This window comes from Cladosporium halotolerans (genome assembly GCF_011745625.1).
Source record: "Cladosporium halotolerans strain TM138-S3 chromosome Unknown Sca7, whole genome shotgun sequence".
Taxonomy (NCBI): domain Eukaryota; kingdom Fungi; phylum Ascomycota; class Dothideomycetes; order Cladosporiales; family Cladosporiaceae; genus Cladosporium; species Cladosporium halotolerans.
In genome coordinates, this window is record NW_027191458.1 from 605,358 (window position 1) to 628,411 (window position 23,054).

The window sequence follows — 23,054 nt, forward strand, 5'->3', positions numbered from 1 at the left end:
AGTGCACCCTCTCATGACTTCGCGCGAATCACCACTCTAGACTTCACGCCACAGGACGTTATCAGGACGTGGTGAGATGCTCACGCCATGCAACCCCCTCCGCTTGTCAGCTCAAGGTCTGGATCGTGAACGCTTGTAGGGGCAATATAATAACAATGCACGAGCGGCGTCTTGACTGCAGCGCATCCCAGAAGCTGCCCATGGCCCTTCTGCGCCGCGGACAAGAGTCTCCTTCACGTATTGATTGTATTGTCCAAAATTCGCAAACATGCCTACACAGCACACCATGGGCTCGTGCTGCCTTTCCGGCGCCATTGCCACTGGCACTACTACAGGCACGGAGCGCGAAATCGCTGGCCTGCCGACCTATGTAGCCGAACCCTCTGACAAGTCCAAAGCAAAAACAATCATTTTCCTTCCAGACGGTGCGCTTGCCACGATCCACTGTTGATATGTACAGGCTAATCAATGGCAAAAGCCTTCGGTTGGAAACTCAACAACATCCGTCTCCTCGCCGACAAGTACGCTGAAGCAGGCTTCACAGCCTACGTCCCAGACGTTCACAACGGCGACAGCCTGTCGCCTTCGTTGTTGACCTCCGTCGAGCCTACGTTGCCCGCCAAAGAGCAAATGTCTTTCTTGGCCAAGACTCTCGCAACTCTCCGAGCAGGCGCATCCTTAGGCCCTTGGCTTCTGCGTCACCGAGAAGCGGTCGCGAGGCCTGTCATTGAAGCTTACATCACCAACGTAAGGACCATTCCGGGAACTGAAAAGGTCGGCGTTCTCGGGTTCTGCTGGGGTGGGAGATATGCGATCCTGGCCGCGCAGAAGCCATTCTCTGGTCAAAATGGAAAGGGCGTCGATGCCGCTTACACGGCTCATCCGTCTCTGTGCGCAATCCCTGGTGATTTTGAAGAAGTATCTGTACCTTTATCAGTCGCCTTGGGGGAGAAGGATTCGTATCTCGGTGAGAGTGATGTCAACAAGATAAGGGAAATTATGCGAAAGAAGCTTGAGGGAGAGCAGGGAGTCAAGTGTGATGGTGAGGTTGTGGTCTACAAGGACCAGGTTCATGGCTTTGCCCTTCGCGGCGATCAAGAGAACGAAAAGGATAAGAAGGCACTGGACGATGCCGCTCAGCAGGGAATCGATTGGTTTAAGAAGTTCTTGGCGTAATGGGTGGCGTGAAGGGTGGCGTGGTTTGTTAACGTGTTCTCAGAGACTGCAGACTCTACTTTTGCTTACGAGGTCTGGATTTACGATGGTAACATCTCTTGGAAAGCTTATGACCTGTGCAACTTCAATTTCATTGTGTCCCCGACACAAACTACGTAAAAAAGTACCCAAAATTGGCAAAATAAAGCATAACGGAAAGGACTGACAACCATCGATCGCAATTGCAAACTCCCCAAGCATTGCTCAAGCAAAGAACTTCAAAATAGCACACTCGTACGCTCATTGATGTTCTCTGACCGTACTCGAAGGCTGTGAAGCCTGGGCGCGTACAGTCTAATAGCTTTACCATCTTCAATTGTCCGGATGGAAAACAGCGAGCGGGGTGTTACCGATGTACGAAGGTCCAGGGCCAGCGGGAATGGCATAGAATGCCTTGGTGGATTCAGCGTCAAGGGCAGTGATCATCGGCGGCTCTGGCCTGTACTCCATGACAGAGAGGGGATCGCGTGGACCAAATTTGGTTGCTCCGCTATTCTGCTCTCTTTCCGGAGCAAACTCGTGCCTGAGACCGAGCACATGGCCGAGCTCATGGAGGAAATACCTCCACATGTTCGGCTTGAGATCCGGATCGAAAGCTCGCTTGTAGACGATCATGTCGTTGAGATCGCGGTTGTTGGGGAAGAAGGCGCGAGCAACGAGACCCCCTTGGTTTCCGCCGTAGCTAAGGACGAACGCAGCATCCTCTAGCTTGCCGACCTGAAGATTGGTTGTCAATACGTTCCGGAGAGTCACCCAATTGTCAACAAACGTACCCATCTGAACGTGACGCCAACGTTGATGCGGTTCCAATACAGCGCTGCACGATTCAGCTGCTGCGCCGCATATACGGCGTCTGCATCTGTCGGATAACCTCGAGCGTATGCCGCGAAGTTGATCACGCTGCCCTTGTGCCAGCGAGGAATAGACCCGAGCAGCCCGACAATGATACCCAAATCATCACTCTTGGTTGGCAGGTTCGAATCGGACACATTGCCTGGAGTTACACCCTGCGTCGCGCAGATTGGCGGAGTGGTTATGTTGAAGCTTGACTCCGTGACAGGTCTGCCCTCGTCTTCCACGCTCTCGCTTTCGGTGGGTTGGAGAACCTCGACTTCTCTGGCACCCAAGAGCTTCTCGAGAAGCTTGACAAATGTCAGCCTTCTGCTTGCCTTATCTCCATCCTTCCGATCTTTGTGCTCTTTCTGAGCCCTTTGGTCCTTGGAATCCATCATATCATAAGGCGTACCACACCAGTTGTCAAGAATAGTATGCAAGGTATCCAGCGCGATAGGAGTCTGTGACAAGGTAGTAAAGATGTGCTTTGATGGGGAATGAGATTATGGCAAGTCGAGAAGAACGAACAACCTTTATAGCATGTTGGTACGGTTGCTTGTACAATGCTCCTCGTCTCCGTCTTCGTCTTCATCTTCGGGAAAACGTGTGATGATCGTTCGACAAGATGATAATCGCGTGACATTATGTGGTATCTTGCTCAATGGTTCCAGACACACCGGTCTAGAGTGGGCCTTCAGCTCAACTCTTCTCAGTGGCACTTGAGAGCAACCAGTAGGCTTCATGAGATTGATTCACGCAAGCCGCTCCCTGCTCCACATTCCGTAATACCGTATCAGCCCTCGCACACATTAGCTGATTGTCAGACCTCCGGGAGACATCACACTATACGGGACTGCAACATTGAGTGTAGAGTGCGTTCGATTTGATCCAACCTTGCATGAGGGCTGAACTCGTGGGTTAGGATGCTGACCTCAGATACCAGGGGAACGTACTTGCCACCACAGGCATTCTGCAAAGGTCCCTGTCTGAGAAAATGTTTGGCGACAGAAAATATTCAATACTTACCTGATGAGAGAGGAGGAGCTCCAACCAAGTCTCACTAGATAGAACAAGAGTTTTCTAGAGGAGCATATACGCCGAAGTATAGGGAGTCTGGCAGCGTTCAAGGTGATGATTCGATTGCTTCTCATCGTCCCCGTGGGACAGATGAGATGTCCTCCAATCACGGCATCATGGGCTTCAGCCGGAGAATCTGTTGGTAACTAAGTCGAGGCGCAAGCGTCACGCGTCGCAATCTTCTGCCAATACCTCTCCTTCGGTGTCTTTGCGTCGTCTGATCCGTACATGCTGCCAAGCTGCTGAAGCGACTAGGAAATCAAATGGGGGCGTGCTTCTATAGGTGGCTTCTGTGGTTCGTGGAGGCAAATGCCCCGTGGTGAGACATCAAGATTCAGTGCTTTGGTCTGCAGGGGGTCATTTGCAAACGATGCAAAGGCCCGAAAAATCATCAGGGTGATATCTTACGCTTCAGCCTTTCCACACAAGGTGCTAAGAATCGACGGCAAATAGGAAAGAATGATCAGTATTCTGTGATCGAGCTGTTTCCATACCCCCGCTCTCCCAGGAGTGTGGGGCAGTAGTATGTACCATCATGCATCGTGGCTTCTATCTGCAGTATACCTGCAGCCTTTATGCCGCTGTAGCAACATGATCAGCTGAGAGAAGAGGGGTCGTTCTCTTACACGCAGGATCTGTCCAGGCCTTGCGCACGTTCGCTCAGCCTGGCCTGACCTTTTTCCCACTCAGTCATGCTGCCGTCAATCGCAGACCTGAGTCGTTCATATCGCTAAGGTAAGGGTATTACCAGATCAATCGATGTCAAAAAGTTGCATACCGGTGAATGCTGGAACAGTCCCCTCAGGTAGGCTGATGGATGGTGAGGGACACGGATATTCCGATGTCGTTGATGGCTGCCAACTGCCACCAACAAGTCAAGCTACCACGTGTAGCGAGTCTCGATTCTCTTGGCCGTTTATGAAGTGATCATCTCGTATCCATCCCCGTAGAATTGCGTCGAGCGAACCTTATCATGTTAGTAGGCGAGGCTTGAGTCAAGTGTGGCACTGTTGCTTCGAACCGCCGCCTGCCCTAGAGATCCTTCGTCCGGCACAGCCACCAATGTGCCGCGAAAACTTTCCTCCACAACTCAAACGACTCGGATGTAGAGTCTTCCGTGTTCGGGTCGGCTATCTGATCCTCATGGCGGCTTCGGGCCCGTCGATCATGCCGTTTCTCCACATCGCCCTGAGAACCTCACCTCCACCTTCGCCTTGGAAACATTAGATATCGTTTCTCGGGAGACAGGCATTCGTAACACAAGAACAGTAAGTCGATACGAATGGGACTGTATACAACTATTTGATGTTTGCAGCTGCAGGTGCCATACGAACAACGCACACCGACAACAGAAGAACCTGCTATCTTCGTACGCCATCGAAAGGCATCTCCACGCGACCATTGAGTTGTGTTAGGGGCACAGTTTAACTTTAGCAGATTAAGATCGATCGGCACCCTCATGGCGAGAAGCATCAATTGGCCCCGTGTGGGAACCACATGGTATCCCTTGGCCGAAGTCATTTGAGCACACGGTTCCACATGGCCGAAGAACTTTGTGAGAGGGCACAGAGAGACTTCATCAAAGGATCCGAATGGTGCAGCTGAGGTCTTACTGATTGAGGCGTTCCAGATGAAGCTCAGCCCATCAAGGTCGGCTCAAGACGGAACGATCGGACACTAAGATCCTTCACTCGCCTATTTGCACAGAACAAGGAAATGATCGCAGGCCGCGGAGCAATAATGTCAAGGCTATGATGAGTCCAACCAGTTCTGAGCACACGATTGACTGATTTCCGGATTGTGGGACGTTCAACTCCGCTCACGAGCAAGCCTGATGAAGAGGAGATGCTCTTGGTCGTCTCGGATGGCTCGCAAGCTATAAGTAGATGCCTTCCACCACAGTTGAACAGAGCAGACTCAAAAATATCACAGAACTTCCATCTCATCTAAACATTCAAAGTCTTTCACCATGCATCACCTAACAACCATTGCACTCTTCGCGAGCCTCAGTAACGCTCTGGCAGTTAACAAAGAGGCCACGACAACCATTTCCCACGGCCGCCAGACCAGTCAGGAATCTCTCGACCGCTGCGAGGCTGCCGCCAATTGCGAAATTTATGATGACGACTTCTGGGGCAAGGCTATTCGCTTCAAGGAGGGCATGGGTCCTGGTACCGAAGCACACAAGTTAATGAAAGCTAGGAGCGCGGTACAGCGCGACAGCACCGAAGAAGATCTGGTTTACAAGCGCGATGGCGCGCACTCTATTGCTACCACTAGCGACACTTCTATCAATTTCGGGTCGACAGGTGCCTCAGGTACATACGGTCTGTTCCACAAGCTCTACGACGTCTGCCACGAGGGTGGCTGCGAGTCGAACCCGATCTACCTTTCATCCACGTATGCAAGCGACACTAGCGAGTACCAGCAAGATCTTGCTTTATACGCTCGTGGGAGCTACGACGGCTGGGACCAGAGGACCGTCTTCATCGAAGCCATCAAAGCCGTTGCCGGCACGAACGAACAGTGCGAGGACAAGACCTGGTATGCGGTCACTGGCGGCGGCCAGGTTGGCGGCGCTGTCATCGATGGAACTGTCCGCGAGTGCCGACAGACCTATTACATCCAGGTGGATAGGTGGGAAAGTGATGGAGGCTACGGCGGTGGCATTTCGGCAACCGCTCAGGAAGTCCAGAATGAGAACGGATGGTGTCAATTCCTGAACATCGTTAGTCAGGCTGCTAGCATCCTGGGCGCGGTCCCTGGCTCGGGTTACATCAGCAGTGGCGCAGACTTCTTTGGTGCCATCACGGGCAGCGGCTGCTAAGCGACGTTGACAATAACCATCGTATCGAAAACATGAGTGTGAGGTCGCAGGATAGAACTTCTGTACGACACTTTCGTCCTGAGTCAAAGGAATTCACAAGAAGGTCTACTTCGTTTAGAAAATTCTGCGGTCATCGAGGCTCGAGTAATTCGTTGCCATCACTTCCCTTGAACAATTGCGTGCAGCGTGCTTCTTCAGTGTGCGGAACGCAAGAGCTTCATCTCGTTGGTGCCATCGCAACGCTCTTTTTAATGCCGATTCCTTTCGCCACCATCCTGGGATTTGGTGGGCTCTGCAACCAGGATTGAGCGTTCTAACTCCAGGCTTGATGTCTCAATACCATCTTCGGAACCATTGTTCGTCTCAATGTCAAAACTTTTCAACTTCCACCTTGAATATATCATGCTGCTCAGCCCGAACATCTGTGATGATGAAACGTCTTTGCAATGATTACACAACCTGATCTAATGCCTAGTCTGAAGTGCCAAGATGTTAGGGGGCATACGTTTTCTAGGCATGGTAGCTGGCAAGTGTGTTGATTACCGATTCATCAAGTGATTGAGCGTCTCGTTACAAAAGATCATGCATGGTCGGTTCGGATAATGGATTGCGTTGCGGGAATTGGCAATCAACAGCGGGCTCAACGGCAACCGAAGCAGACATATCACATGCAATTTGTTGAGGTGTCGTCACCCCATCAGCGACCGTATGGCAGCATCAAGGGCCGCGAAAGTGCTCGAAATGAGGATAGCTTATCTCTTCATCACTCGTACAGATGATAGCTGTTGTGGGGCTCATGGAGCCGTAACCGATCAGTCGCCTTCTGGGCAAGAGTATAATGTTAACAATTCAGCTTCGGATACGAACGAGAGAAGAGGCGTCTTTAAGAGTAGACAGATGATGCTCCTGGCTTATAATCGACACGGGCCACCCATTTGAGAATTCATCGATCGATTGCTAGTGCCATTCTTGCTCTTTTTCGACTATATTCATGCGGGTACCTCATATCAAGCCTCAATTATGGATCTTGGCGTGCAAGCCCGGAATGATTTCTAGCTCTTTCTCGCCGTACTGGTACTTCTGTCCGTCAATTCTGGGCGCTTTTGTGCGACGCTGCTGTTGGGACTGGCGTGCTTTCACCCATTGCTCCATGGTCAGGTGTTGACCGAGGCGTGTCAAGTCGTTTTCCTCAAGACCAAGGCGCTTCAGAAGCGGGCTGTTACTAATGGGATCAAGCACAACATGGTTGTTGGGTCTGTCATCGTCAGAAATTGGTGCTTCACGAAAATTTGAGGATGGGATCTTACCTGGCGAAGAAGAGCACCCCAAGGCGATCAATATGGGCCTGGTCGTCAGGTGGAGTATGCACACGATGGACGCTTGATTTGAAATAGCCGCCCGTCAAAGCTTGCAGAGCATCACAGATGTTGATTGTAATTGTCTCATCCTGCGGCTTCACCCACTTCCACTGTTGCTCTGAGTTCAGAATTTGCAACGCGGCGACGGGTTGCCTGAAGAGAAGTGTAACGCTGCCAAGATCCGTGTGGCCTGGCGAATAGAGCTCACCAACTTGTTTGTTTAGTTCTGGAGAGCGAGCAGCGTAGTGCATGTAGCGGAGGTGGTCCTCGCCCTTGACATCGTACTGATGGTCTCTGACGAGTTGATCTTCATCCTCGAGCTCGAGGATAATTGCAAACAGCCGTAGCAGTTTGACCACTACGAGTTCGTGGCATTTCCTGCTGAAGCCTTCGATCTCTTTGATGTGATCTTGAAGGACAGGAGGCTGGGCGCGCTCATGGTAGCCATCAAATTTGGGTATATTGTATACTTGCACATTGTCTTTGATGGTTTCAGTGAGCCTGATACGTTAGCCAGTGTATCTTTCACGATGATCGAGAAAATCCACACTTACTGCCTAAGGCCAGCAGGGCGGTACCCATTGTACTCGCCGTTCTCCAAGTCCTGGAGGTTGTGATATTCCAATTTCTCCTCCAGCGGCAGGTCATAGAATTCGCGACCCAAGGCAAATTGTCGATCGACTTCCTCTTGGCTGATGCCAAAGTTTTTGACATAGAAGAATCCAACGTGTTGAGCCGCATACGTGAGCTGTTTTGCGAGTTCTACCTTGCCACCGGGCTTTTCGAAGAGACCCAGGTCGAGGGTGACAAGCTCTGCCCAATCAACTAGCAGGTCATGTCAGGAGAACATCGGTAAATTCAGAAGCGATCGGCTTACGATCAGCTTTGGTCTCTTGGACCTGCTCGTATGGGGACAGAATGGCTCCCGGCATCCTGACTAAGCCTGATCGCTGGTCTGAGTTTCGAGTGGAACAATACGAGAATGAGGCAGAGGACAAAACTGTTCACCACGCGCCTACAACTTAAAAAAAGAACCGCTCTCGGCCATAGAGCATTGCAGAGGATATGCTGATCACGTCGACCTCCCCCGCTGTCACGCCATGCTTGGGTGCGGGCATGTCGGCAGTAGTTGACGCTCCTTGGGCCTCACTAGCCGCATACAGGAAGATAGGCAGGTGACAGGGGCCAAGGAGATTGCTTTCGTTGCCTGTAACATGAGTGTGTCACCTTCAGATGATCTTGGGCTTTTAAGCGTCGTCGGTGAAGTGTGTATTGGGGTTGGGGGGGTCAAGGGTTAGGGTTAGGGTGACGACCCAAGTTGAAATCAGTGCCCTACTCCTATTTCGCGACTTTCATTTGCCACATCGATACGTCGTTAGGTTGTTGCTTGCCTGCAAAACCTACTGGTCAGCCTTTAATGGACTGTAAAGATTGCAGCATTTGCGGTGGGGTTCGCGTAAGCTCAGATCAAGTACGTTTAAACCCCGGAGGAAACTCATCAAGGAAGCAGACTTTAGTGGACCGACAACAGTAAGGTAAGATGGCGACATTATTGCTATATCGCATGAGTAGTGTTCGCCGTAGGATGGATGCTCTCTTTACCGAGATCTGAGCCCTCCGCTGTGGATTCACTCCGTCATCCGAGAGATCAGCAACCGGGAGCGCCCAATTCGCTTGACTGAGAACGTGCAGTTCTGTGCAGGAGCTAGGACCTGCACAGGGAAGGATATGTCCATCTTGGAAATTGTCGAAAGTGCTGCCACGGTTGCTTAGAAACTGGATCCCACCATTGCGCCTAGAAGCAAGTGGGAAACGCACAGTAGGTGGTTCATGACACCCTAATTGAAAGTTTGCTTCAACAAAAGGCAGCCTGACATGTATGCGGCTTGATTCCTGTGCAGAAACAAAGTGGTTGCTGTGATTTGGGAAGCGGTCAGCGTGTATGCCATCCTAGTGGTCACGACAAAATCTTCGTGAAGGTGACAAGTATGACAACGACTTCCTCAATAACGTCCTCTGTAATGACCACCATCCAGGCATAACACGGCGGTAGAAGCGCGAATTGTCTCCAGCGCTGTGTGCCTAGTTATTACACCGTTTTGACTCTCAAAGTTGTACGGCGATTGAACAATAATAATTGCATGTGGCGAATACCTCTCTAACTCCGTGCATCGGCGCATCGTCCTGCGCATCTTCAGTCCAAGCGTTCCCATTCGAAATTCTTTCAGTAATCATACATTTCCCCGTTTCCCCCTTTCATCCATCTAAATTCGCTCCTCAGTGGCTTAGCGTATTCCTCCCCCGCAGCGTCCTCCTCTTCAAGATCTTCCTCCCGTTCCTTGACCTCACTCTTGAGAGAAAGCCGTGCCTCCGCTTTCTGACGCGGTGTGAAGGGTCGTACGTGTCTCTCTTTGCGCCGCGCACCTGGAGCAGCGAAGAGCCGGGCTGGTATGGGAGCTGGAAGGATGCGGTGGGGATGTCGGCGGCGATGGCGCTTGTTGCGGTCGAGGGGGCGACGGTCGGTCTTGAAGGAAGGGACGAGAGCACGCCATAAGATCTGTGAAGGTGTGTGTGAGCTGCGAAGGTCTTGCGATTCTGGATTGGTGCGGAAGGCCGTACCTGGTTGCTTGGATGGGAGCAAATGTCTGGCGAGCCATCTGAGGCCCCACCGGTCGAAGGCTTGAGGCCGCAGGCGCAAAAGCGCTCCGCAGGCAGCGTAGGCTGAACATTGTGTGTATTTGTGATGTGACGCTCTCTTCCGCCACCTGTAGTCGCCCAAAGACGTCGTTGCAGTCCAGCCAGCCAACGGAGGTTTGCGGACTTCGCGTCCCAAAGCGGCAACCCAGAAAGATCGACGCACGCTCGGCCAATCGTCGCCGAGCGCAAAGCGAGCTTCACTTCTCTACCTCCAAAATTTCCCCAGCCCAGCATTGAACTCTCTCATTGCAGCGAAGCGTAGAAGCACTCTTCACTGTCCACCACCCAAGCAGAAACACTGCGAAAATGGCCTCCCGCACCGCCTACCCACCAATGCACACGCCCAGCGCCCCGCGCAGCCTGGCTCCCGCAACCGCCGAATCGCACCTCACAACCTTCCTCACACAATCCCGGACCAAACCCTCCTACCACCCAGATGCCCTGCTCTCGAGCACCGGCATCCAATTCTCCGCACACTCTGGCCCGAACGGCGGACTCGCGCTGCACCACCTGCAGCGAATCGCGGCGGGGCTGCGCGGCGAGAACCTCGTGCAGGAGACGCAGGAGGAGCTGGAAGCCGTGTACGGCGAGGAGATGCGGGCGGCGGGCACGCTGCGGGGGGACGATGCGAGGCTGGACGGCGCGATTGAGAGGACTTCGAAGAGGGGGAGGAGCCAGGAGCGTGTGAGGGAGTGGGAGGATGGGGGCGCGTTTGCGGCGGCGCAGGAGGTTGTTGAGGGCGAGGTGGGGGATCGCGAGGGCGCGGAAGTAGTGCAGCAGGGAGGCGCGCCGCCGGCGGTCGAGAGCCATGGGGGCAAGGTGGATGCGGCGACGAGGAAGGCGGCGAAGAAGCAGAGGAGGCTGGCGCAGCTGAAGGAGAAGGAGGAGGAGAAGGCGAGGAAGGAGTGAGTTTGGGGCGGGATGGGATTGATATTCGACACATCGACAGTGGCCTTCGAGGACATGGGACAACTGCATCCGACCATATTATCTCCACATTCACTGGTCAGCAGCACGCCCACTTAATGGTGGGACGCCGGTCATGTGCGAAACTACGCACTATTCGAGCGCGGCAAGAAACTAAAAATACACTGCGCCGGGCTTTCGACGACAGAACTACAGGCTACAGAAGTTTTATAGTTCCTTCTCAGGCGCGCCGCCATCCGCCTTCTTTGCGTCGCCTCCAACCTTCGTCTCGCTGGTCCAGCCAAGAGCTTTCAATCGCTCAGTCAGGATCGGATGGCTGTAGTGGTAGGCCGAGTACATCCAGTCGGCGTCCATGGCGGAAAGGTTCTGGATCTGGAGCTTGATGAGAGAAGAGGCGAGTTCGGCCGAGTAGCCGTGGCTGCGGCCAAAGGCGTCTGACAAGCGGTATTAGGTCCGGGTAATCGGGTAGTTTGGGAAAGAAAGGGATACGTACCAGCCTGGAATTCGAACTTCCTCGTGAAAATGTTCATCATCAGCTTCACAAGGCTGTCGGTCGGGCTGAGCACTTCGTTGAACAAGATGAACCCAATCATTATCGGCTTCTCCGTGTGGAAGCCGAACGCCTCGTACAAACTCCGGTTGTTGATGAAGACGCTGAATAGCGCGAACACGTAGAAGAGGTGAGAGCTGGCAATGCCCAGTAGCTTCGTAGTGTGACCCATGTGCCAGTGGCCCAGCTCGTGTGCGAGAACGGCTTCCACCTCCTTGTCCGAGCTCTTCTCGATAAGCGTGTCGTACAAGACGATCTTTTTCTTCCAGGGCATGCCAGTGAAGTAGGCGTTCGAGTGGGCGGAGCGCTTGGAGCCGTCGATGATTTGCAATTCGCCGAGAGGGAACTTGAGACGTGCAGCAAGGGCTTCGACGCGGTCTTTGAGGGAGCCGGGCTCAAGCGGGGTGAGCTTGTTGAAGAGAGGAGTGATGACGATGGGGAAGATGGTGACCATGAAGAGCTGGACGCTGAGGGTGAAGAGCCAGAGGTACAAGAAGAATTGGTCGCCGGTCTTTTGGATGATCTTGAGGAAGGCGGCGCCGATAGGGATGCCAAACGCTAGACCGAGGGCTTGAGATTTGAGCAGATCGGTGACCCATAGGGAAACTGTCTGTTTGTTGAATCCGAACGATTCCTCGAGGACGAAGTGGTGGTAGTAGCTGAACGGAAGGGACAGTAGCATCTCGGCGAAAGAGTAGGTGAAAACGAATATCAGACTTTGCGTGATCTCGCCTTGGAAGCGAGAGGGAAAATAACTGGTCATCCAGAGGCCAGCGACGGCCCAGAGCTTGGGGTAGACATCGTAGGTGATTGCGGCGTAGTTCTTGACCTGATTCCAGACATTTTCGACGAAGGTGTATTTTGACTTGGCGCGACCGTAGGCTTGCGATTTGTCGTAGGTTTCTTGGTTGATTTCTTGCTTGAGCTGTTTGGGGACGGTGGTGCGCTTGAGGACTCGGTATTGGCGGTACTGGAGGTAGGTCTCTACCGCGAACTGGCCGACAGCGAATGTGACGATGACCGATTTCCAAGGGATTGTGGGCGAGTCCAGGCCTGCGCCGAGGCGTCGCAGGAAGTCCATGGTTGCGGACTGGACTCTGTCGAGCTCTGTGTACTGAGATGGATGGATCAAGGGATCAAGGGATACATGAACAGACACGTAGGACTTGAAAGTCGCGAGACAATCAAGCTCAAGCCCCACATACCTTGGCAATTCGGGGTCTTGTTTCACATGCAAGGGAGCGACTCCGGTGACGATCCTTGGGTGAAAGAGACGGCGGAACACTGTCTAGCAAACACACGTCGCGATATCTCTCGAAGCATGGCTCCGGCAGTACATGCTCGCGACGCCTGTAGCTCTGCCAGACATCCTCTCGACCCGCCATTGCCTCTTGGCGCCTCGGCCGGCAGAGGTGCAGCGCGTACGGGGCCAATCAAGGGGCGCGCGCTGTGTTGCGGCTGACGTAGGTTCGCTGCTTGCTGCTGTTGCCGCCGCCAACAGGTCACCGACCGCTGCCGCCGCCATCTTGGGCCGCATCTCACAGGCCACGCAGTAGATAGTCTGCAGTCCAGTACGTAGCCGAGCAAATTCCAGCCATATCTCATTGTCAGTCCGCAGACGTCCAGTTTTCCGTCTTGACGTTTTCGCTGCTCCTCCGACATCCCACTCCTGAAGACCCCGCCTTCGCGCAAAGGATCAACACTACTGCCTGCCTGCGCCGCACACGTACAGGTCCGCCGCTGCGACTGGGGTGCTCTGTCTGGCACGCGGCTCCGCGCAAAAGCACAGCACACACAGCATGCCTGACGAGCTGTTCCTCAATCCGGGTGACGGCGCCAACAACAGCGAGCCAACTCCCCAGCCTCTCCGGATAAACAAGCAGGGCTCGCCGCAGCCTTCCGACCATCCAACTGAGCAATGGGCGGCCTATAACGTTCCCCCGTCAAGCAGTGCCGCAGCATACGGCGCCCCGACGTCACCGCCGCCCAACGGACCTTTGCCCTACCCAGACGAGAGGACGAGAAGATACGACTACCCAGCACCAGACGGCAGGGTTCCTAGGACAGACACACCAACCGGGGCAGAGGAAGGAAGAGCGCAGAATACGAGACCGCGCAAAGCAAGCATGAGCTCTGACAACTCCTCTGGAGCGGGCAGTGGGGATGGCCACCGTAGAAGACCGCGGTTCGATGCGAACGACCCCAACCGACCGACTCTGGGAGGATATGCCAGTTCTACTCCGAGGTTGGCCGAGAGGCGAGGCACTCCTGCTAAGGGCATTCTCCCCGAGAGTCCAGGTGGGCCAGAGCTCCCGGACAAGGACGAGGATGAGGGCCTTTTCCAACGCGCTCCCAGGAAGCAGAGCGAAGGCTCCCAACAACAGCCGCAGCAGGACTATCAGCAACAGTTCTATCCACCACCGCTCGGATCCACTGCACCTCCCGCCCCGCAGCAGCATTTGCACATCCCGAACCCTTCTGGCGTCAATCGGCTCAGTAGTACCGCCTCGAACGCCACTACACGAGCTTCTCGCGGCTCGCCACCTCCACCTGAAACACCTATTGACCCTTCGGGTGGACCCTCTGGGCTGGGAGATATCGAAGCGCGATACGCAGCATCTGGAATTCCAGGAACGAACACTCTCAACGAGATGCAAGCTCAGAGTGCGGCCGCGGCAGCACGGCGGGCCCAATATGGGAGCCCGGCGCCGATGCGAGGGACGCCACAACCTCAAGCTCAATCACAAGCACAGCCGAGCGGCAGGTGGAGCCCCACAGAGCGACCGGAGAATACTCCTCATGGACCACCAGTCACTTTCCAAGGAGTAGAAGAGGTTGGGTCTAGCGGCGCTGGTGTTCCCAGCCAGACCAACGGAAGACAGCCGAGCTATTCTGCCCCAGGTGCAAGCCCTGATGGTCAACTCGGTTCTGACATGAATCGCATGAACCTGAACGATGAGCCCCCGCCAGCCTACTCTCCCCCTGTTGCTGGCACTGCAGCCTCGCAATACCCTAATGAGAAGGGGAGATACGGAAACGCGTCCCCACAGAGCAACGCTCAAGCAGGAGCTTCGTCGCAACCGAACAGGCAACACCCGGCCTTTGCGAACGACCCTGTACCTGTACAAGATCCGAGTCCTCAGCCAGGCCCTTCGCAGTCAAACGCACCGCAAGGCATGACTCCGATAAACGTACAACAGGCTAATAAGTCGCCCTCTCCAGGCGCCTCCGGACAAGGACCTTCAAGTCCGCCGCCACTGCCTGAAGGCTGGATTGCTCACCTTGACAGCAACTCTGGCCAATATTATTACATCCACCTTCCGACACAGAGCACTCAGTGGGAATTCCCCAAGGGCCCGACTCCATTGAATCTTCAGGAGCCCATGTCTCCAGTTGGCACCTACCAGAATCCACTGGCTTCGCCTTCTGCATCCATGTTCAAGCAGCCACTTGCATCGCCGGGCTTCGGTCCAGTACCGCAGACGGCCAATTATGATCGTACAAGCATGATGAGCATGGCTTCCGTTGCATCTCCTACTGCTGCAGGCTTCACCGGTCCGCCACCTAGCGCAGGTGTCGATATGTACAAGATCGCACCGACAAACAGCGTCTACTTTGGTCCTTACCTCCGTTACACTAACATGGATCTAGAACGTGGGTTGTGGCTAGGCAGCATTATGCTGGTCACAGACGTAGCGCAGCCTCCATCCATCCACATCCATCAGTCTACCGATCTGTCTCCGAATCCAAGGCAGCTCAAAGCTCACCCCATTCATTCGCATCAACGCTGGACGTTCTATCGCTATGATATTGACCTTCGTATGGAAGATCAGCCGGCTAAATGGACGTACGCCATCACTTCTCATCTCGGGTGCACTCGTTACGAGTTTTTGGTTGCTGCACGCCACGAGCAAAGCTGGCGTTTCATCGCACATTCAGGCAACGACTTCGCTATCAACGTGAGTGCCAATGACCGCGCGAAGCTGGGAGGCATTAGCCCAATGTGGAAGGACGTCCTTCTGAAGCATCAGGAATGCGGCGGCTTTCACACACAAATCGGGCTGGGTGGTCAAATCTACGCAGACAGGCTTTGGAAAGACATTCCCGCCCTCAGACAATGGACGCAAATGAGTGGCAAAGAGAACCGAAAGAACGCTCAGTGGACGGCTAAAATGGATGAGGATGCCACGCACGCTTACTTCCATTACTATACCTCCCACTTCGACCAGCCTGCCATTCGCGAAGCGTTTGCTCAGATCCCTCACGTCTGCTGTCTCGACGACCATGACATCTTCGACGGATTCGGAAGTTACCCAGAATACATGCAGCAGAGCCACGTCATCAAGAATGTTGGTCGGATCGGTATTGAGATGTACCTCCTCTTCCAGCACCACACGACCTTCGAGATTCTCCGCGCTGTATCAAACGACATCGACCTCTTCACCATCACCGGCCAAGGATGGCACTTTGTCAAGTATCTCGGCCCTAGCGTGGTCGTCGTTGGACCAGACACTCGCAGCGAGAAGACCACCAACCAAGTCCTGGCCGGCCCGACATACCAAGGCATCTTCCCGAAGGTCGCAGTGCTTCCTCCAAGCGTCCAACATTGCATTTGGCTACTACCTGTGCCTGTCATCTACCCTCGGCTTGAAACCATGGAACATGTGGCCAGCGCTGCTGCTACGGGCAAGAAGGTCGTTACAGGCGGCTTCAACGCGATTGGCAGGCTTGCGGGTGGCGTGGCTGGCGTCGTCGGTGCCAAAGGGGTGGTAAACTCCGGTTTCGACGGGGTCAAGAAAGCCATCGGCAAGTCTGGCTTGATGCAGGGCGTGCTGAGTCCGTTCGGCGAGGTCGAAGTGCTCGACGAGCTGCGTGACATGTGGACGCACGAAAGCAAGGTAAGCGCTCTCCCATTCCTCAAAACTATCTCCTAGAGACACCCGGCCGCTAACAAAAACCCAACCAGGACCTCGAACGCACCTACCTCATCCGCACCCTCCAAGGCATCTCGCACAACAAATCCATCCGCATGACCTTCCTCTCCGGCAGCGTCAACGCCTGCGGCGCCGGCCTCGTGCACGACCCGGCGCACCCCTCCGACCACAAGACCATGTACCAGCTGATCACGGCGCCCATCGTCAACGCCCCGCTGTCCAGCTACATCCTGCGCCTACTCAACTCGCAGAAGCCCATCTACGTGCCCGCCAACGGCCACCGCAGCACGCCCTCGCAGCCCACGGACACCAAGGAGGACATGATGGAGATCTTCGCCGCGGATGTTGACGGGAGGCAGCGCGAGCATAGGCGGTTGATGGGGCGGAGGAATTACCTCGCGTGCGTGGCGTATGATCCGGAGGTCGTGCAGGGCGCTTATGGGAATCCGGTCGGGGGTGGCGGGAGGCAGCATGGTGCTGGGAGGCTGAGTCTGGCGGCGGATTTCATGGTGCAGGGGGATGGTGGGTTTGGGCAGCCGATGAAGTATGGGCCGGTGATTGTGCCGAGCTTGGATTTCGGTCGGTAGAAAGGGGGCCTAGGATGACACACGTTCGTTGATGAGTATGAATCGAATGAAAGTAATGATCAAAGGAGAATGGGTTCAAAGCAATCCGAGAACGAGATGCCTCGCTCATGTGTTTGTATACATTTGATATCCTGGAGACGGCGTGCTGTTGCGCGGTTGGGTATCATGAGAGGTTCAAGGAGCTAAACCGCGCTTCTTCTACGGGCGGCACTTGAGCTGCTTGAATATATGCCGTTTTGGCGAGGTCGCTCGCACCCTATGTCTTGCCGCGTGTCGACTCGCCAGGAAGAAGTTCTTTCGCCGCATAGTGCCCGAGATTATTACGTGGGGTTAAAAGGCTGTCAATCGACTTTCTGCCTTTTGCCGTTTCACCGCGCCACATTCTGGGAATCCCGGCTCAGTAGCTCGTGCGCGGCGATCAGCTCTGCTTCGCTGTAGCCGTCGAATCCCTTCTCGCCGGATTTGCTGCGCCGCACGATCTCGGAGAGTTTGGCGGTCGCTGCTTCGTTGAGCTTCTCTGTGGTCTTGACGGATGGCGGCGGCAGTTCGGCGGTGGAGGTTTTTTGGGAGGAGGCCGAGAGCAGAGGAAGTAGGCGGGAGGTTGTCTGCTCTGTTGTTAGTTCTGGCTTCGAAGTAGCATGGCTGCTTTGGACTTACAAGCTTCAAGCCGTAGTAGCCGCGCAGATAGTCGTCGCAAAGCTCGATACATCTGCAAAACCGCCTCATAGCTTCGCTCAGCCCCTTGACCTGCTCAGCACCCTCCGAGTGGTTGGCATTGAGGTACAGAACCTCACCCAGGCGCGCGTGAATGTTCCAAGCATTAGGCGTCACCAGCAGCACCTCCTCCAAGCTGAAGATGGCCTGCTCGTACAGCCCTTGCGTCAGATACACATCCGCCAGCTCCGCCCAGCTCTCAGCATCTATAGGCGAAGCGTCCAGCAGCTCCGTCAGCGCCGCGACCGCCTCGTTCGTCCTGCCCATGGACCTCAGCAGCGCCGCTCTCCGCTTACGCACCGCGAACAGCGTCGGGTCATCCTGCAGCAGCTCCTCATACCTGCCCAGTACCGCCTGCAGTTCCGTATCGTTCTTCGCCGTCGCTTCCTGGTACAGTCCATTGAGCGCCATTACGCGCTCGTTCTCTTTGCCGAAGCGGTCGGTGATCTCTTCCAGGCACAGGTAAGCGCTTTCGCTGTCGCCGGACGCCAGGCAGGCGATGAAGATGTTGTTGTATATTTGCCATTTTTCTTGCGACTCCGAGGCTGAGAGGAGGGAGAGCGGCCAGGGCAGGTTGAAGGAGGCTTGCGAGGCGAAGAAGGACGGCGCGGCTTGGGACAGGTGGAGGGCGGATTCGGGAGAGGTGTTTGATGGCGGGGCGAGGAGCGCGGATGCCATGTTGGACAATTGCGGCGACGGACTGTAGATGTTGGAATGGCTGTTCACGGATAGAATGTCGGCTTACTCGTGAGGTCGGTGGAGGGCAGAGGTGGCATTCAAGGGTCCGGGGAGCTGGTTGATGGACAGTTCACTAGACGTCGGCTAAACCCCATCAATTTGGGGGCGCGAGGCGCGAGCTGGCAGCCCATGATGAAACCGCTCAATTTCGCGGGGCAGCCGCAGCCACGCGAGCACGAGCATCTGCATGTGTCAACGACCCTCGAGACACTTTCGCTCCGAATAATCTGCTACCGAGAACAAGACTGGATCAACACAAGGACTCCGCAGTGGGAATGATGCAGTTCCTTTACTGAGAGATGCGCCAGACTCTCATTCAGAGCAGGATGCGCCCGGCGTATTACAAACAGCACTACTTGGATAATTCGCAACCGTCTATACGAACGTTTTGAAACCCAAGAGACTCTGAAAGCGACATAGTACGATAACCGCGCGATTCTTTCAAGGCCATCATGTTCGAGAAAGATGTGCTCCAGCTCATTCGGGGCCTCAGAGCCCACAAGGGCGAGGAGCGCGAGTACATCCAATCGTCATTGCGAGAATGTAAGAAGGAGATCAAGAGCAACGACATGGACCAGAAAGCTACGGCGCTTCTGAAATTGGTGTATCTGGAAATGTTTGGACATGACATGGGCTGGGCTTCGTTCAACGTTCTGGAGGTCATGTCCTCGCAAAAGTACCCGCACAAGCGAGTGGGATATCTGGCGGCGGTGCAGAGCTTCAGGCCGGATACTGAGGTCTTGATGCTGGCAGAAAACCTGTTGAAGAAGGATCTGACAAGTCCTGACAAGAATCTGATCCATTTGCCGCTGAATGCAATCCCGCATCTGATCAACCCGAGCATGGCCAACTCATTACTTGCGGATCTGCTCCCGAGGCTATCTCATTCTCATCCTGCTGTGCGGAAGAAGACGATCGTCACTCTCTACAGGCTTGCCGTCGTCTACCCAGAGACCCTTAGGCCGGCTTGGCCGAAGATTAAGGAACGACTTCTAGACGAAGACGAGGACCCTTCTGTCACTGCTGCCATTGTCAACGTGGTGTGCGAGCTGGGATGGAGACGACCACAGGACTTTCTGCCTCTGGCACCTCATCTATTCGAGCTCCTCACTCAGGGTGGCAACAACTGGATGGCAATCAAGATCATCAAGCTCTTCTCACAACTTGCGCCTCTGGAACCTCGTCTGGTGAGAAAGCTCCTTCCACCACTCACAAGTATTATCAAGACGACTCCTGCGATGAGTTTGCTGTATGAATGTATCAATGGCATTATTCAAGGAGGCATCATGGAAGTCGCGGCAGGCACAACCGAGGGCGACGAAGTGGCTCGCTTGTGCGTGAGCAAGCTCAGGGCTATGCTAGTCGTGCAAGGCGATCCAAATCTGCGGTACGTTGCGCTCTTGGCCTTCGGCAAGATCACCGCATCGCACGCAGACTTGGTAGCGGACCACCAGGACGTCATCCTCGAATGTATTGACGACGCGGACATATCCATTCGTACCCGAGCTCTGGACCTCGTCGTCAACATGGTGAACAGCAACAATCTCCAATTAGTTGTAGAAAGACTTCTCAAACAGCTTAAGACCGCGGGCAAGCAGTCTCCTGTCAACGAGCCGGAAAATAGCAGGACTTTCCATGAGGGCGTGATACCTATGGCAGATGACGACGATGAGGGAACTGCTACTCCGGTCAAGAACAAAGACCAGAAATCAAACCAGCCGCCTCCACTACCAGAGGACTACCGACAGTCAGTAATCGAGCGCATCCTTGAAATGTGCTCGAAGGAGAACTATGTCAACATGGACGATTTCGAATGGTACATCACAGTATTGGTCGAGCTTGTTAAGCAATGCCCATCTTCTTCCCCAAGTGGCACCTTCGGTTCAGCGGCTTGGAAGAAAAGCATGGCTGATGCCATTGGCGACGAGCTTCGCAATGTCGCAGTACGCGTGAAGGGCGTTCGTCCTGAAGCTGCAGCCGCAGCGCAATCGTTGCTTCTCTTGGATAATCGGGAAGAGCACTTCGCTCAAGCGACAGAGAACGCCCAAAACGTCCTTTCAGCAGCAGCTTTTATTGCCGGCGAATACGCTGCAGTGCTGCCTGATGCCGGTGCTGTCATGGCTTCTCTGGTTCACACAACTACCACCCAATTGCCAACGCATGCTTTGGCGAGCTACATTCAGGCGATACCCAAGGTCTTTGCTGCATTGACAAGCAACGAGCAGGTACCATGGACTGATTCCAGGAAATCGGAGGTCGTGCTTCTAATTGCACGTATAACTCATTTCTTGGAGCCTCTGAACTTGCACCCTAGCTTGGAAATACAAGAGCGGGCTGTAGAATACCTTGACCTTATGCGATTGGCATCCGAGGCAGTCTCGGCGCAGCAGGTCGACTCTGAAAATGGAGGTTATGCGGAGCCGCCTTTGCTTCTAACACAAGCTATTCCATCACTATTCACTGGCATGGATCTCAACCCCGTCGCCCCGGATGCTGTGCGCAAGGTAGCAGCGCCCGAATCACTCGACTTGAATGCACCGATCAACAGCAGTCTGGAAATGATCCTCCAGCAGGCCGAATATGACACCGAATACGACTCTGGAGAGGACGAAGTACGCCGGTTCTATTACGAGAAGCCATCAATGGTCAAGACAAGCTACGTAAAACCTGCGTCTGAGCTCCTTGAAGACAGAGACTCCGGGAGTGCATCCTACCAAGATACCGACCGTGACTCTCTTCTCGACCCGGAAGCTCTCGAGCGAAAACGCGCGGAGCGTCGCGAAAGGTACCGCGACGATCCCTTCTACATAGACTCTGAGCGAAACTCAGGCACGTCCACGCCGATGCACAACATCCTCCGCTCAGCCAACGGCTCTGACCTGGACGTCGACGCAATTCCTGTAATGGAGCTGAAGCTCGACAGTGGCTCCGGCGACAGTTCCCGGGCCCCCAAACCCAAGGCTCACAAGAAGCCCAAACGCCATTTCGAGATCACATCGGACGAGACCATTGATGGCGGCGAGCCCACGTCCTCGTCCGCTCCAATCTCGTACTCTTCCAGCCCCTCTGGCCGCGGCGGAATTACGCAGCGCGGGAAGAAGAGCTTGCTCGAATTTAACAGCGCTGGTCTTTCTGCTCTTTCGTTAGAAGATGGCCCGAGCGCTGGAAGTAGCAGCCGCGGTAACGCAGGCAGCAAGCTGGACTTCGAGCGTCGCATACAGGAGGAGGAAGAGTTGGCGAAGGCCATGAAGGAGGTTGAGCGGCTGCGCTTGGAGATGCAGAGGCAGGCCGAACGAGTTGAAGAGCCTACGGAGGAAGGGACGGTAGTTAAGAGGAAAGGACGCAAGAAGGTTCGAAGTGGCATTGCAGCTGACGAAGGGCAAAGCCTTGGAGGCGACGACGGAATTAAGAAGAAAAAGAAGAAAAAGAAGGTGAAGGAGAGCGAGGCGCCAGCAGCAGAAGCGTCGGCCAAGGGTGAGCAAGAACAGGAGAAGGAAGAGGCGCCCGTCAAACCCAAAAAGAAGAAGAAGAGGCAAGTAACATTTGACGAGTGAGCTGCAGATACCAAAAACAACATGATAGAAAGTTACCCGGCGTGAAGTCCGGCCATCCAACTCGACGTCGAGATCATCTCATCAGGATCGTCACCATCCTTCGAGTGCCCGCCTAGGATCTCCGGGTGCTCCATGAACTCGTTCCCTCGACGCTCCAGTAGGATGCAGTGTCTCACATGCCAGAGTGTCTCAGCGAGCGAGAAAGCTCCAATCCCAAGTACCAGCAATTGCCCCATACCCAGCCACCAAGGCCTGTCACCTCCAGGTCGGACGACCGCCTCTACCATGGTGATGCAGACGGCGTAAATCGGTAGCTGGAAGCTCAGTAGCAGCAGCGCCTTGTTCGATGTCCTGTCGGATGGTAGTTTGAGCCACAACCGCGTGAATTTCCTACTAAAGACTCCCGGGCAGTTGAATGGGTACGACCAAATCATGAGTGGGATCATCAACGATCCAAAACTGTAGAGGACCAGAATCGCCCATCGCGAGTAATGTGTAAAAAGTCCCCTCCCTCCGAGGCTGGACTCAGGCGTATTGCAGACCAGTTCGTCGCTTTGTGTGTACAGTTTGGCCCAGAAGAGGAAAGCCTGAATGTAAGTGAACAGGATGGCGATCAATCCAAGGACATTCTTGAAGCGACCAAGGTCCCTCCACCGACCGAAGAGCATGGTGAAAGGTACAATCGTCGTGAGCAGGAAGAGTAGTGTCTGTGCCACCCAGAAGTCTTGCACGATGGAGACGGATCCGAAAAGTTCCATCGAAGATTTCATTGCTAAGATGATATTGATGATCAGGACGATCGTGATTGACGACATGACCACGCTTTGAGAGTGCTCGAGGCCCGTGACGGCGGCGAGAGACAATGCTATGCATAGCATGTAGAGACCAAGTCGGATTCCGACACCTGTAAGATCGGCATCTGGGTCAACATGTTGCTGGCACAGAGGATCAGTTGGTAAGATGCGAGGAGCGATGTGCACAATGTCAGAAAATGGAGTGTAAGCGTCCTGTATCGGCGGAGGCGGTACCATCTTGGCGCCTT

At 54.4% G+C, this 23,054-nt stretch overlaps 11 protein-coding genes across 11 annotated transcripts; 5 read left to right on the forward strand and 6 right to left on the reverse strand.

Moving 5' to 3' along the window:
- The first annotated feature begins 37 nt into the window (after nt 1-37).
- WHR41_02966 (uncharacterized protein) lies at nt 38-1,394 on the forward strand. The gene is made up of 2 exons (XM_069371572.1): nt 38-425; nt 479-1,394. The coding sequence occupies exons 1-2, from the start codon at nt 269-271 to the stop codon at nt 1,174-1,176; spliced, it is 855 nt and encodes a 284-aa protein (XP_069231326.1). The 5' UTR covers nt 38-268; the 3' UTR covers nt 1,177-1,394.
- A 133-nt stretch (nt 1,395-1,527) lies between these two features.
- On the reverse strand, nt 1,528-2,447 carry WHR41_02967 (uncharacterized protein; the record flags this gene model as incomplete). Its single annotated transcript, XM_069371573.1, has 2 exons — nt 1,528-1,932; nt 1,989-2,447. 2 exons carry the CDS (start codon nt 2,445-2,447, stop codon nt 1,528-1,530), a joined length of 864 nt encoding a protein of 287 aa, XP_069231325.1.
- Nucleotides 2,448-5,095: 2,648 nt separating this feature from the next.
- Nucleotides 5,096-5,953, forward strand: WHR41_02968 (uncharacterized protein; the record flags this gene model as incomplete). Its single annotated transcript, XM_069371574.1, has 1 exon — nt 5,096-5,953. One exon carries the CDS (start codon nt 5,096-5,098, stop codon nt 5,951-5,953), a length of 858 nt encoding a protein of 285 aa, XP_069231334.1.
- Nucleotides 5,954-6,854: 901 nt separating this feature from the next.
- WHR41_02969 (uncharacterized protein) lies at nt 6,855-8,243 on the reverse strand (the record flags this gene model as incomplete). Its single annotated transcript, XM_069371575.1, has 4 exons — nt 6,855-7,208; nt 7,261-7,812; nt 7,866-8,136; nt 8,189-8,243. 4 exons carry the CDS (start codon nt 8,241-8,243, stop codon nt 6,968-6,970), a joined length of 1,119 nt encoding a protein of 372 aa, XP_069231333.1. The 3' UTR covers nt 6,855-6,967.
- Nucleotides 8,244-9,296: 1,053 nt separating this feature from the next.
- WHR41_02970 (mitochondrial 54S ribosomal protein bL34m) lies at nt 9,297-10,151 on the reverse strand. Its single transcript, XM_069371576.1, has 2 exons — nt 9,931-10,151; nt 9,297-9,868 (listed from the first exon to the last, which is right to left on the reverse strand). The coding sequence occupies exons 1-2, from the start codon at nt 10,038-10,040 to the stop codon at nt 9,589-9,591; spliced, it is 390 nt and encodes a 129-aa protein (XP_069231522.1). The 5' UTR covers nt 10,041-10,151; the 3' UTR covers nt 9,297-9,588.
- A 163-nt stretch (nt 10,152-10,314) lies between these two features.
- Nucleotides 10,315-10,917, forward strand: WHR41_02971 (uncharacterized protein; the record flags this gene model as incomplete). The annotated part of the gene is made up of 1 exon (XM_069371577.1): nt 10,315-10,917. One exon carries the CDS (start codon nt 10,315-10,317, stop codon nt 10,915-10,917), a length of 603 nt encoding a protein of 200 aa, XP_069231523.1.
- Nucleotides 10,918-10,930: 13 nt separating this feature from the next.
- On the reverse strand, nt 10,931-12,800 carry WHR41_02972 (uncharacterized protein). Its single transcript, XM_069371578.1, has 2 exons — nt 11,429-12,800; nt 10,931-11,369 (listed from the first exon to the last, which is right to left on the reverse strand). Exons 1-2 carry the CDS (start codon nt 12,564-12,566, stop codon nt 11,143-11,145), a joined length of 1,365 nt encoding a protein of 454 aa, XP_069231524.1. The 5' UTR covers nt 12,567-12,800; the 3' UTR covers nt 10,931-11,142.
- A 187-nt stretch (nt 12,801-12,987) lies between these two features.
- On the forward strand, nt 12,988-17,090 carry WHR41_02973 (uncharacterized protein). The gene is made up of 2 exons (XM_069371579.1): nt 12,988-16,383; nt 16,452-17,090. Exons 1-2 carry the CDS (start codon nt 13,285-13,287, stop codon nt 17,004-17,006), a joined length of 3,654 nt encoding a protein of 1,217 aa, XP_069231525.1. The 5' UTR covers nt 12,988-13,284; the 3' UTR covers nt 17,007-17,090.
- WHR41_02974 (uncharacterized protein) lies at nt 16,948-18,506 on the reverse strand. Its single transcript, XM_069371580.1, has 2 exons — nt 17,664-18,506; nt 16,948-17,611 (listed from the first exon to the last, which is right to left on the reverse strand). The coding sequence occupies exons 1-2, from the start codon at nt 18,396-18,398 to the stop codon at nt 17,375-17,377; spliced, it is 972 nt and encodes a 323-aa protein (XP_069231518.1). The 5' UTR covers nt 18,399-18,506; the 3' UTR covers nt 16,948-17,374.
- Nucleotides 18,507-18,910: 404 nt separating this feature from the next.
- Nucleotides 18,911-22,012, forward strand: WHR41_02975 (uncharacterized protein; the record flags this gene model as incomplete). Its single annotated transcript, XM_069371581.1, has 1 exon — nt 18,911-22,012. One exon carries the CDS (start codon nt 18,911-18,913, stop codon nt 22,010-22,012), a length of 3,102 nt encoding a protein of 1,033 aa, XP_069231519.1.
- WHR41_02976 (uncharacterized protein) lies at nt 21,859-23,043 on the reverse strand (the record flags this gene model as incomplete). The annotated part of the gene is made up of 1 exon (XM_069371582.1): nt 21,859-23,043. One exon carries the CDS (start codon nt 23,041-23,043, stop codon nt 22,045-22,047), a length of 999 nt encoding a protein of 332 aa, XP_069231520.1. The 3' UTR covers nt 21,859-22,044.
- Between the last annotated feature and the right edge of the window lie 11 nt (nt 23,044-23,054).

Coding starts and splice junctions, on each gene's coding strand:
- WHR41_02972 (XM_069371578.1), bottom strand. CDS start 12,566: ATGGACTTCCTGCGACGCCTCGGCGCAGGCCTGGACTCGCCCACAATC. Junction 11,370..11,428: donor GAAGTTCGAATTCCAGGCTG/GTACGTATCCCT, acceptor ACCGCTTGTCAG/ACGCCTTTGGCCGCAGCCAC.
- WHR41_02974 (XM_069371580.1), bottom strand. CDS start 18,398: ATGGCATCCGCGCTCCTCGCCCCGCCATCAAACACCTCTCCCGAATCC. Junction 17,612..17,663: donor GCTACTACGGCTTGAAGCTT/GTAAGTCCAAAG, acceptor ACAACAGAGCAG/ACAACCTCCCGCCTACTTCC.
- WHR41_02973 (XM_069371579.1), top strand. CDS start 13,285: ATGCCTGACGAGCTGTTCCTCAATCCGGGTGACGGCGCCAACAACAGC. Junction 16,384..16,451: donor TGTGGACGCACGAAAGCAAG/GTAAGCGCTCTC, acceptor AAACCCAACCAG/GACCTCGAACGCACCTACCT.
- WHR41_02970 (XM_069371576.1), bottom strand. CDS start 10,040: ATGTTCAGCCTACGCTGCCTGCGGAGCGCTTTTGCGCCTGCGGCCTCA. Junction 9,869..9,930: donor GCTCCCATCCAAGCAACCAG/GTACGGCCTTCC, acceptor ACACCTTCACAG/ATCTTATGGCGTGCTCTCGT.
- WHR41_02966 (XM_069371572.1), top strand. CDS start 269: ATGCCTACACAGCACACCATGGGCTCGTGCTGCCTTTCCGGCGCCATT. Junction 426..478: donor AATCATTTTCCTTCCAGACG/GTGCGCTTGCCA, acceptor CAATGGCAAAAG/CCTTCGGTTGGAAACTCAAC.